Source organism: Nicotiana sylvestris, chromosome 12 (assembly GCF_000393655.2).
Source record: "Nicotiana sylvestris chromosome 12, ASM39365v2, whole genome shotgun sequence".
In the NCBI taxonomy this organism is placed as follows: domain Eukaryota; kingdom Viridiplantae; phylum Streptophyta; class Magnoliopsida; order Solanales; family Solanaceae; genus Nicotiana; species Nicotiana sylvestris.
The window spans coordinates 84,199,561-84,211,610 of record NC_091068.1 but is presented as its reverse complement, the minus strand read 5'-3'; the positions used below and the strand labels follow the sequence as shown (position 1 = coordinate 84,211,610).

General features: G+C 34.4%; 1 protein-coding gene across 2 annotated transcripts; it reads right to left on the bottom strand.

Moving 5' to 3' along the window:
- Positions 1-1,597: 1,597 nt before the first annotated feature.
- Positions 1,598-10,787, bottom strand: LOC104242096 (transcription factor bHLH48-like). Of its 2 annotated transcripts, XM_009797126.2 has the most exons (7): positions 10,130-10,787; positions 9,627-9,761; positions 9,472-9,537; positions 6,973-7,041; positions 3,382-3,453; positions 2,168-2,378; positions 1,598-1,999 (listed from the first exon to the last, which is right to left on the bottom strand). In XM_009797126.2, exons 1-7 carry the CDS (start codon positions 10,520-10,522, stop codon positions 1,962-1,964), a joined length of 984 nt encoding a protein of 327 aa, XP_009795428.2. In that variant the 5' UTR covers positions 10,523-10,787; the 3' UTR covers positions 1,598-1,961. The 2 variants fall into 2 exon arrangements, with proteins under 2 accessions (XP_009795428.2, XP_009795495.2); XM_009797193.2 differs by lacking the exon at positions 6,973-7,041.
- Positions 10,788-12,050: the final 1,263 nt, after the last annotated feature.

Genomic DNA, 12,050 nt, shown 5'->3' with positions numbered 1-12,050 from the left:
CTAGTTTTAGGAAGAACGGAAAATCACTTGAAAAACCAGGAAACTTTCCAGAAAACATGTGAAGTATATTCAATCTGTCTCAGATATGAGAAAATCAAAGATAAAATTAGGTTTTTTAGAAGTGAAACAGAGATGAGAACATAGACTTAGGAGTCCACGGATAAAAATGAGAAAGATCTTACTCAAGGTCGAGTCAAATGGCCTGAAATAGGCAAGAAAACCCCAAGGTGTAAACAGACCGCCTATGTCCCTTGAGAATCTCCTCAAGGATCCAAAAAATAGAGATACCATAGCATAGAGGAGGCCATTAGAGGCCTGAGGTGGTGAAGAACCACCATAGGATGGCAGTAGGTGAGTGACGACGAGGGTAAATTAGGGTTAGATTTAGAGAGCATTTGAGAGACAAGGGAACATGTGACGGCGGGAAAAGAGTGGAAAATGACTAGGGTTTGGGAGGTGTAGGTAGGTTTAATTATGGTAGGAAATATCTTGACAGTTGATCAAAAGTGATCAACGGCCAGGATTGGCCACGGGGTTTGGGTCGGGCAAGTGGATATTGGGCCTGGGATCTTTTGGGCTGGTTTATAAGGGGTATTGATTTTAGGACAAAATTGAAATAAAAAGAGGCTATTTATTAAATACCCCAAACAATTGATTAAAGAAAATAATTTGTAAGATAATTACTAATTATAAAAAATGAATCTCATGCATAGAAATGTTTTAAAAATAGTTATTTAGTATTCAAAAATACGGAGGACTAGTTTCTCGTAAAATAATACCAGAAATGTACGCATGGGTTATAATTGCAAAGTTATTGCAATTATAGCCAAAAGGTGTCAATTTGGCTATTTATGAAATAATTTGGACCCAATAGGACCTATAATAGTAATATTAAATCAAGACATGTTCTAAATTCATTTATAATGCAATTTTACAATTATTTATATGAAGAAAATATTGAAATAAATTAATTTAAGGGTGTAAAAATTACGGAAAAATACTCGTTGATGCTAATGCATAGTTTTAAATATATATATGCATTTCAAAAATATTATAAGGAAAAATTGGGTATCAACAAATACCCTTGGCAGAGTTATAATGCTAGTTTCAAGATTGGACATTAAAGAGAATATTCTAGTGAATATTCTCTGCACTTGTACTATTAGTGTTTTTAGGAACATGTTCTCTATAAATAATTAAAGACACAATGATATAGGACATGAGATATTCACTTATAAAATATACTTTGACTTTATAGAGAGAATCTGATTTCATCACAAGCATACAAAAATAACCTTTTTCACTGAAATTCTTGCGTACACTTTTCTACTGGATCCGAGAATATCTCGGACACTCAAAAGGCTTATCTATCATTCTTAATTGTCAGAAAAAATATTCATTAATTTCATCCTTTCTCGGGTGACTCCTTTGCATTTATTTACATAAATGTCATTTATTACAATTCATCACTATTTAATTCTACGTTACTTCTGTTTAGGTTCTTAAATATGGATTATTGTGTACCATCATAGTTTTTTGGAATAGGTCCTATTTATCACACTACGATTACAAGACAAGGCACATCAACAAGAGCAAATAACACAAAAGCTTATCTGCATATTAGTGTAGTCACCACTAGTCCATTCTTGTTTTACAACTATGAATCAATCAATCATCTCGCGCACCAAGTATCAGATTGAATGACCCTACGTTAGTATAGACAAATATTTCCGTATGCATATAAATATACTATATGTTATATAAATGCAAATAAGGGATACAGCTAATTTTCTCCCTCTCTAGCAGAGATCAATCTGGATTTTATCCTTGTTCTTGATTAGCGGAAGTAGAAACTCAGAGTCTTTTAACTCTTGGCAACTCTCTTCTCTGCTGCCTGCTGCTATCAACTATTATGTCCGATATATACACAGCTAACCACAACTAAATTCTTGCCTCTGCTTTCATAGCTCCATTTTCAGCTGATTTGGGTGTAAAGATGCTGCAAAAGTCAGAAATATCACAATTATCTATGAATCTCGTTTGACTCATGCTGCATTCCATATTGGTTTTTCTTTACAGAATTCTATCTGTTCCAGTCTCAGTTGGTGCCAAGAGGAAATGAACATAGAGTAATCAGCAACACACAGGCCATTGAGTTGGGACTTACCTGAATTTGCTGAGGAATCATAAGTCAAAAGTGAGTTCTCTGGAGTAATAAAGCTAGAGTTGTCTTCTACTCTTCCCCAGACAGGCTGATGGAATCCTTCAAGATGCCACAGATGTTGATACTGGTTTCTGTTCCCGCTGGTTTGTCCGTCGGCCCAGATAGGCGGCACAATCATGTCTGGTAAGTTGCTCTCCACATGGGAACCACTCCGCTAATTTTCCAAAAGTAAATCAAGACTCTTAAGGGAATGATCACAAGTTTTGAACAAACCGAGATTATTTTATAAAATGCTTTACACATTATAAGTAATTAATCAATCATCCTAAAGCTAGTCATAAAGCATGAAGATGCCGGCTCGAAATCTTTTGGATAATCCAATCTTTGACTGTTTTAATTGATGCATACAACAACAACAATAACAACAACACAGTATAATCCCACTTAGTGAGGTCTGGGGAGGGTAGTGTGTACGCATACCTTACCCCTACCCTGGGGTAGAGAGGCTGTTTCCAAATAGATCCCCGGCATCCTTCCCTCCAAGAACTTCCCACCTTGCTCTTGGGGAAACTCGAACTCACAACCTCTTGGTTGGAAGTAGAGGTTGCTTACCATCAGAGCATCCTCTTGGAAGTTGATGCATACAAGTAGGCATAATTAATTAAATAAATACATTGCAGTAAAACATGATAAGGTACGGAACATTTTCATTTAAAGCATTGTGGAAGTCATGATGTGAGAAGTTGCAACTTGCAGAAAAAGTATCACATGGAAAATTCTCCTCTTCTCAGGTATATGAATAGAGGACCAACTTTGAGACTGACAAAGGTAACTCCAGAGGCTAGCAACATTGTAGTACGGTGACTGGCAACTTTTCAACTGACAACGTGTCATAAGAAGAGTTAAACGGGTAAATGTGCATAGAAAGGCAGATAATGATGGTCCAATATTAACCCTGCTCTGCTATTTTTGGCTGGTCAAAAGAGCCTATAGAAAAAGAGGGGATCAAGAAAAATTTCAGTAACTTTCGAACAATTTAAATGTGAAGTGCCTTCGTAGTTGGTCTTATAAGTTGACATTGAAGGTAAAAAAATCAGATGCCAGCATAGAAGAACTAACGAAGTACCAGTTAGGCACTTTACTTGCTGAATTGAGTGAATAATGAAGTGAAGTTATAAACAAGCAAGACAAAACTTAACAAGCAAGACAAAACTTACTTCTGGTGCAAAGAGATTGTCAAGGTTGAAATCAACACTTGGGTTTACCGCAGCAAGTCTCATTGATAAGAACTACAACCAAACAGAACTCCATCAAATGACTGAGGCAACCAATTAAAGTATCAATATGACCAAGCAATAACAGAAAAATTACTTTCTTGAAGGTCATGAAAGTTCATTTCGTATGTGGAATGCCCACTGGTTTACTTCTATCTTTGCCTACCAAGGGTGGCTCTAGGGTAAGGCAAGTGAAGCTCTTGCTTTAGGCCCCCAAAATATTTAAGGCCCCAAAAATATAAAGTACTACTATATCATTATATAATATATGTAATTTATATTTATACAATTATTAATAAAATATTTTAAATTCTAATATTTATTTAAATTTGGTAGATGTAGGATTGAACGAGTTAATAGGATAACACTTTTCTCTCACTAAATTAAATAATATAGTTATCTTCTAATCAATTCTATTTTTCTTTCTTTTTTCATATTTTTTACTATTTTACTTTCTAATTTAAAATCTAATTCTCTAAATTAGCTATTCCATTTTGTCACATTTGATAGATCCTCATATCAGTAATCAAGTTCTTTTGTGTCTCTGTTTTTTAAGGATTAGTTACCTCCTATAGCAAAGGTTTATACCTTATTTATTTTAAATAAATATCATTTTAAAAAATTATATTTCATAGCTACATTTTGATTTCTTATAGCCAAATATTTATTTATAGTCACCTCCTACCTTTAAGCCATAAAATAAGCATTGTATTATTTTTCTCTCTCCCATCAAATTCTAATAACCACTAAACACCGGGGAAGATGAAAGGGAAGGGGAATATGTTGTGTCTAAAGTATTTTATCAGCAGCAGCAGCAGATCAAGCAAGGTGAAAAAATTGAACAAGAATTGACCGAGGAGTTTGAATGTCTGGTTGCTAAAGTAGATCCACGTACCCCCAAGTATGTGACCCCTGACCCCCCTCGTGGCGAGATGCTATTTTCAACTATGATTTCTATGTTTATATCGTGCGACGCCTCTGATTTCTAGTTGTGTGCTAGGGTTTTCCATTCTTTTCATTTGTTCTAATGAGTTACAGGGATATTCGGTGAAGAGAAAGAGAGAGAAAGGCGAAAGAGTTGAGGGTTTTTGCTCGACGGCGGATTCGTCGGAAATTAGAGTTTGTTCTTGAACAAAGACGACGGAGTTTGGGGCTGAGCAACTTGATTTTCTGTTAATATATTTCAATATATTTTCAACGTGTCACGCTGTATTTCATTGTATTCATTGCCTTTTTTTTCATTGTAATTCAATGTATCTCGTTGTATTTCATGTATTCACTATCTTTTTTTCATTGTATTTCAATGTATCCCGCTATATTATATGTATTTCATTGTATTCACTGTCTCGCTATATGCCATGAATATATTCATATATTTTTTTTAATTAATATGATTTATGTATTCAGATGTATTATATAATTTTTCTGAAGATTGCTATGTTTTGGGGGTATTTTTCGGTTGAGAATCTTTTTTATAACTGGAAATACAAAATTTGTGTGTTATAATTGAGTATGTTGAGTTATATTAGGAGTCTATTATGTTAATTGATTCACTTTCCGTTTAAAAACAGTGTAATCCCATGTTTCACGCCATGAATACAGTCGAATACACTCGAATACAACAACTCATTAGCTGAACTTCCCTGATTCACGCCTATTTTTGCTAATGTATTCATGAATACAGTAGCTTAAATACATCTAATACATCTTATAACAACAAAAAACGTACCTACAATTCGTAATATAGCAAATGGTATCTATAAATAGCTAATTACCACTAAAAGATAGTGCTTTATGAAAATTTCTCATTTTTTAACTAAGAAATCCCAGAGAAAATTATCGTAAGGTTCAAAACACGATCGATAGTAGGCTCAATCCTTTTACCATTTTCATTTAATGCTATATTTTTTTTATAGGGAGTTCAATAGCATATGACTTGCGCCTAACCCACATATTATACGTTATTCTCTTACCACTCTTTTTGTCTCAATATTATATGGATATTATGAAAGAAATTTCAGGGTCTTTTAATATATTTTAGTTATAAGCCACCAGTTCCGTTGAGCCGCCCTCATTAATGATCAACAATTATTTATAGACCAATGCCCATGAATGTGTTATTCAACAACTTCATTCACATTTGGTAACTAAATAACACATTCACTGATTGTTGTCTTATCTTAATTGAGACTGTAAGAAATTTGATTGAGTATGCATGGGGATGAACATGTGGCTCGATTAGGAGACTAGTAATGCTTTAATTTAGGTCCCCAAAATTTTTTAATAATGAATTTTATGATTTTATTTCAAGTTAGACAATATTAAAGTTTGCAAAAGAAAAATACAATAAACCTTGGACAAAAGAAAGAAAGACGGACTATGTACTCTTTAACACTAAAAATATTTTAGAACTTTGAATTAAATTACTTAGATCTTCATATTAGTAAATATATTTTTACAACAAAATCAAAGGTAACATATTGAAAATACATGTCTTACATCCAATTTATTTAAGTTACCTCTTACTAATATAAATGATAATACTACTATGTGAAGTTAAAAGTTTCATCATTTAAGCATGTTATGCTATAAATAATAAGTATGAAAAAATGGCAACACTATTTTTTTTTGCACAAGTGTGTGTATATGTACTAATAAAAAAGTATAAGGTCTCTTATTAAATTTCGCTTTAGGCCATAAACTTTATGGAGCCGCCATTGTTGCCTACATTTCCAAAATTTGTCAAAAAGAAAAGGTTGTGGGATGGAGGCACGGTTGGGATGCAGATGCACTCATCTGTATAGGGAACATGCAAGTTTCCCTCACCACAATATCACGTTTGAATATTAAGCATGGCCACAACTTTTTATGAGCCTATAGATGTTTAAGTTCACCCTGACAAAATTCAGACTATGATTGTGTTTCCTTAATAAGGCAATATTGTTCCCTTCTTTAAAAAGAATACACGAGGAACAACTAATGAACTCCTCAGGTATTGAGTTCATCCGTTCTCCTTTCCTTATGATTGTACGCTAACGGGGGAGCTAATGAGAAATCAGCAGCTGCTGCATATTCTCCACACCCTACCTCCGGTAGCCGAAGACCTACATTACACGGACTCTCCAAAATGCAGCCGCACCCGTGTCGGATCCTCCAAAATGCACTACTTTTAGAGGATCTGACACGCACCCCACAACAATTTTGAAAAGTCCGAGCAACATAGCCGAAGAATAATAAAAATTTTCTTCTATTTATAAGTTATGCAAAGCATTGCAGGAATTATGTCAAGGCATGTACCTGCATAGGGGGAACTAAGTTTCAGAAAAAATAATGACTATTTCTTATAAAGAGAAAAAAATGGCCATTATTTCTTCCAAAACTTAGTTCCCCAATGCAGGTACAGAAATAATGACTATTTTGAGGGATACATCCTACTACTACAGAGGAGTGAGAAGTCTGAATGCATCATATTTGCATTTACACCTAAAATGCCGCAATCAATATAGTCGGATGCAAAGGTTTCCGAGGTCTGACCTCTACTTGACGCTGTAGGGATTGTACATGGTTGATGATCTCATCCAACACCATTGCAGTACCCGAGATCTGTAAACATAGTCCAGACTTTACAACATGGTAATATTTTTGGGCAAGTTTGAAATTGAGAATTAACTACTTAAAAGCATCTGAAGCAAGCACAAATATTTGTTAATTAGCTATTAAATTAATCACTGTACATCTCTGCTTAGCCTCACAAAAGCAAGGGTATGTTAAGCCACAGTAAGCCAACGAGTTAAAGTAGAATAGTAACATTCTATAGTCTTGATTACACATTGCATTGACAGTCAAAAATGATGAAAGCTCCTTCATATCAGTAATTTTTCTCATATCTTAAAGCAATTAGAAGTGATTGTTCAAAATCAAACTGATTTCTAATTCAAACGATTGTTCCCAATACTACAAAAATACAAGTAAAAAGTCTAAGATGGAACTAACTATTCCAAAGTAACCTACAGTTGCAAGGGATCAGCATCTCATGCATTATTTAGTTCCCGTTTGACCATAAATTTTGGCTTCATTTTTCAAATTCTTTTTTTGAAAACATCGTTTCTTTATGAAATACTTCCTGAGCCGAGGGTCTATCGGAAACAACATCTTTGCCTTATTGGGGGAGGGGGAGGGGGGAGGGAAGGTAAGGTCTACGTATACTCTACCCCAAACCCTACTTGTGGGACTACACTAGGTTTGTTGTTGTTGTTGTTTGCTTATGAAATATGATCATGTTTGGGAGGAAAACAACAAGAACAACAACAATAACCCAGTGAAATCCCACTAATGGGGCCTGGGGAGGGTAGTGTGTACACAGACCTTACCCTACCCCGAAGGAGTAGAGAGACTATTTTCGAAAGACCCTCGGCTCAAAAAGACAAAAAGACAAAAGAAGACAATATTAGTACCACCACATAAATAATATGAAAGAAAATACTTACTTACATATATATATATATGAGAACAACATGAAATCAAGAAGAATGATACAAAGCAAAAGCAAAATAGTATCCCTACCAAACTAGTCTCTCAAAGTTATGGCATAAGACAAGACTCAACTACCTCCTAACCTACAACACTAATACTCGACCTCCACATGTTCCTATCAAGTGTCATGTCCTCGGAAATCTGAAGCATCGTCATATCCTACCTAATCACCTCCCCTCAATACTTCTTAGGCCGCCCTCTACCTCTTCTCGAGCCCTCCACCACCAGCCGTTCGCATCTCCTTACCGGAGCATCTGGGCTTCTCCTCTGAACGTGCCCGGACCACTTGAGCCTTGCTTCCCGCATCTTGTCATCAATGGGAGCCACGCACACCTTCTCCCGAATATCATCATTCCTAATCTTATCCATCCTACTATGCCCGCACATCCACCTCAACATCCTCATTTCTGCTACCTTCATCTTCTGGATATGTGATTTCTTAACGGGCCAACACTCAGCCCTATACATCAGGGCCGGCCTAACCACCGCTTTATAGAACTTACCTTTAAGTATCAGTGACACTCTCTTGTCACACAATACTCCAGATGTTTGGGAGGAAAATTTTCAAAAAATTTCAAGTTCCCAAAAACTTGTTTAGGGCAAATTTTGGGTGAAATTTTTTGTTCCACTCACAAAACTTCAACTTTTTAAAAATAAAATGCATGTCCAAACACAACTTCAACTTTTAAAAATTATTTTTCAGCACAACTTTAAAAACTCTTTTTCCAAGTTTCAATCAAATCTATGTCCAAACGCTAGCTTAGAGTATCACATTGGTCAAGTCACAAATGGTTGGATTAGTAGTCTCTTTATATTAACAATTCCCAACTCATAACTTTTGAGTTTAAGTTAGACATGAGGTCCATTTTTAACATATATTCCTATTTCCTTTTTGCTTTTTGATGGGTCTAGTATCTTTAGCATGCGTTTGGACATAAAAGTATGATTTTTGAATAGAGCATTATTTGAAGTTAAGTTGAAAAATGATATTTGGAATTTGAAATTATGTTTGTACATACATTTCACTTGAAAATATGTTGCAGTTTTGTGAGTGGGGAAAAAAATTCTTCTGAAAATTTTGAAAATGTGTTTTTTTTTTAAATTATTATTTTCGAAAAATTTCCAAAAACTTACAAAATTTCATCAACAAATTTTCAAGTTATCAATTTTCTTTAAGGGAAAAATACAGGTAAAGAAAAAGAGGTCCAAGACTAGTAAATGACAAGATTGACCTCAAAAAGTAGAAATACCGGCAAAAAGCTGAAAGGACAGTAGAATTGTTCGCCACTTTTCTTGGTGCCAAACCCACCACCTTTTTTCGTTAAGAAAAAGGTGAAAATGACTGATTTTAGGCTTTAAAAAAAAAAAAACTAATGGATGAAAGCAATCACAATTATCACATTGAAGATATTTTATCAGAAACGTGATTACTTAACAATCAGTACAACTTATATTATTGCTAATGAAGAGTATTACAACGTAATAAAAGTGACAGCTAACCTTATTACATCCTGGGACCAGCTCTTGAAGTAGCTTCATCCTAGCATTAATCTTCTCTCTCCTTGCCTACATATAATTAAGAAAATTACAATCTTAATTAGATATAATCACCAAATTTAGCAAAACACTAATTGCGCTTAATATTTGAGTCTTACTCTTTCTGCTAAGCTATGGCTGTCTGTCGCTTGGCCTCTACGAGCTCGGACGTGAACGTATGGAAGCTTCTCCGCATCATCTTCTGAGGTATTATTCGTTGATTTTTTGCCCTTTTTGCTACTGGTTTCTTTTACCTGAATTTCACAGAAATTACTGAACAAACTGGAAATTCATATACTACTTTGGTCCAAAATTCATTTCACATTTCTTAGAAATTAAATAGTAGAAAAAACGTAAAGTATAATAAGTTGCAATTTTGTTCCTACCAAATTAGTGAAAATTAGTGTTTCATGGGCATGGATTTGAAACTTGTAATATAAAAAAAAGCCATAAATATTTGTGTGGCTGTAAATTATCTCAGTAAGAGTAAAATTAAAAGTTTTAAAATTAACTTATTACTCCTTCTGATACCAAAATCTAAGTGAGTTTATTTGACTGGATACAGAATAAGAATAAAGTGTCATATAAAATAGGATAGAGGCTACGGTGGTGTGGAAATTACCTTTTTCTCACGTTCCTTTCTCTTAGTTGTTTTTTGATTAACCGTCGGATTGGAAACGGTAATTGGCGATGAATTCTGGTTAAATTCGGAATCTAGAGGTTCTTGTTTGACTAAAAGTGATTTTGAACCTGAATTGGAAAGAGTTGAATTAGACTCCGGCGAAATTCCGGCGGCGGCGGCGAAGACGGAGAACTTAAAAGCTCTGTCAATCAAAGCTGCATCCGAAGGAAAAATGGGCGGCGGCGGCGGAGGAGGAGGAGGATAACGATAGTGAGGTATGTGAGGTTCACCGGTTTTGTCGGTTTCCAATGAATGTACTAAAAGCTCCACCGCTTGATTCGCCGGCAGTTCAAGTAACGCCGTGAAAGAACTTGCAGTTCCCATTTCTCCCATTTTGGCTCCGCAACTGTCGGATCTAAGTTCAAGCTTCTGTATACTTGTTACTTCTTCTTTTTTCAGTTGGAATTATAGAGTTTGTTTAAGCTTCAATGGTGGTCAATTTTCTTCTCTGCTACACTGTACTGTTGTCTCTCTTTATCTTTGACTATAACAAAAAAGGCTTTACCCTTTTTCTCTGATATACAGCAGCCGCTGCCTTAAAGCAATGCCCAGCTTTGGTTCTCTCTCTCTCTTGTGCACTTGTCAAAATTTTATAAACATAAAGTATTTATAATTTTTTTCTTTATGTTTAAGACTCTGGTTTTGATTCAGTAACCTAGGAGCTCTATTAATTTTTGTTTTATTATTAGAGCACAAATTTGGAATTTTTGATTAAGGATAAATATATTATTTATTATTCTACCACATATTTTAGTGATAGATCTATATAAAACCTAATTCTAGAAAATTGAGGTCGAGAGTTAGGGTAGAAGATTCAGAGTTAGTAGTGCATTTTTCTTTTTTCTTTCCCTTATTCGTACTATTAGTGTTTACTGATTGATTGCTATCTTTTACTTGTGTTCTTAATATCTTGTTGTTATTACTGCATGTTCCCACAACTTCTTTTTATATTTTTTTTAGTCGAGGGTTTATCGAAAATAAATTCTCTGTCCTCTCATGGTAAGGATATATTTGCGTGCATACGATTCTCCTTATACCGTATTTATAGGAATTTCCTCAGTTTGTTGTTGTTGTAATTTTAGGAGACGTTAGAGTTATAAATGTGAAAATGACTTACTAAAAATTGGTTCCGAACTTACGTGAAAAAGTTGAGTATTTAACAAAAAATCTAAAGATGTAATAGATGGAGTATTCCAATAAGTTATAACTCTCTCTGAAAGAGTTACTTATATAACTGATATCAGGGGCGTGCGCAGGAATTTTTGTAAGCAGTATTGAAATTTATAGAAGAACATGAATATAACTTTGATTATCATACTTTTATGACAAGAAATAGCCTAAGGGGTCGTTTGGTAAGGTGTATAAGAATAATGCGGTATAAGGTGTATTAGTAATGTATGGATTAGTAATGCATGTGTTAGTAATGCATGTGTTAGTAATGCAAATATTAGTTATGCAGATATTATTTCTTATCTACTGTTTGGTGTGGTGTATTAAAATATTATGCATTGCATAATTTTTTTTAAAAAAATAGTTGTTTACAAAAATGTCCTCCATATTCTCTAGCTTTAAGGGACTTTAAGGACAATTGTGTCTTTAACCATACTAATGCATGCATTAATAGCCCTGGTATTACTAATGTCATGGTTTTCTATGCATTACTTATACATAGGATAATACCAAGTATGATGTATAACTAATACAAGTATTAATTATACACAAGTTGAAAAAATATATCAAACAAGGTATTAGTAATGCATAGAGCTAATGCTTGCATTATGTTTTCTAATACCTCCTACCAAACGACCCCTAAAGGTTTTGAGTTCTATTCTACTTTATCACAATTTTTAACCACAAAGGC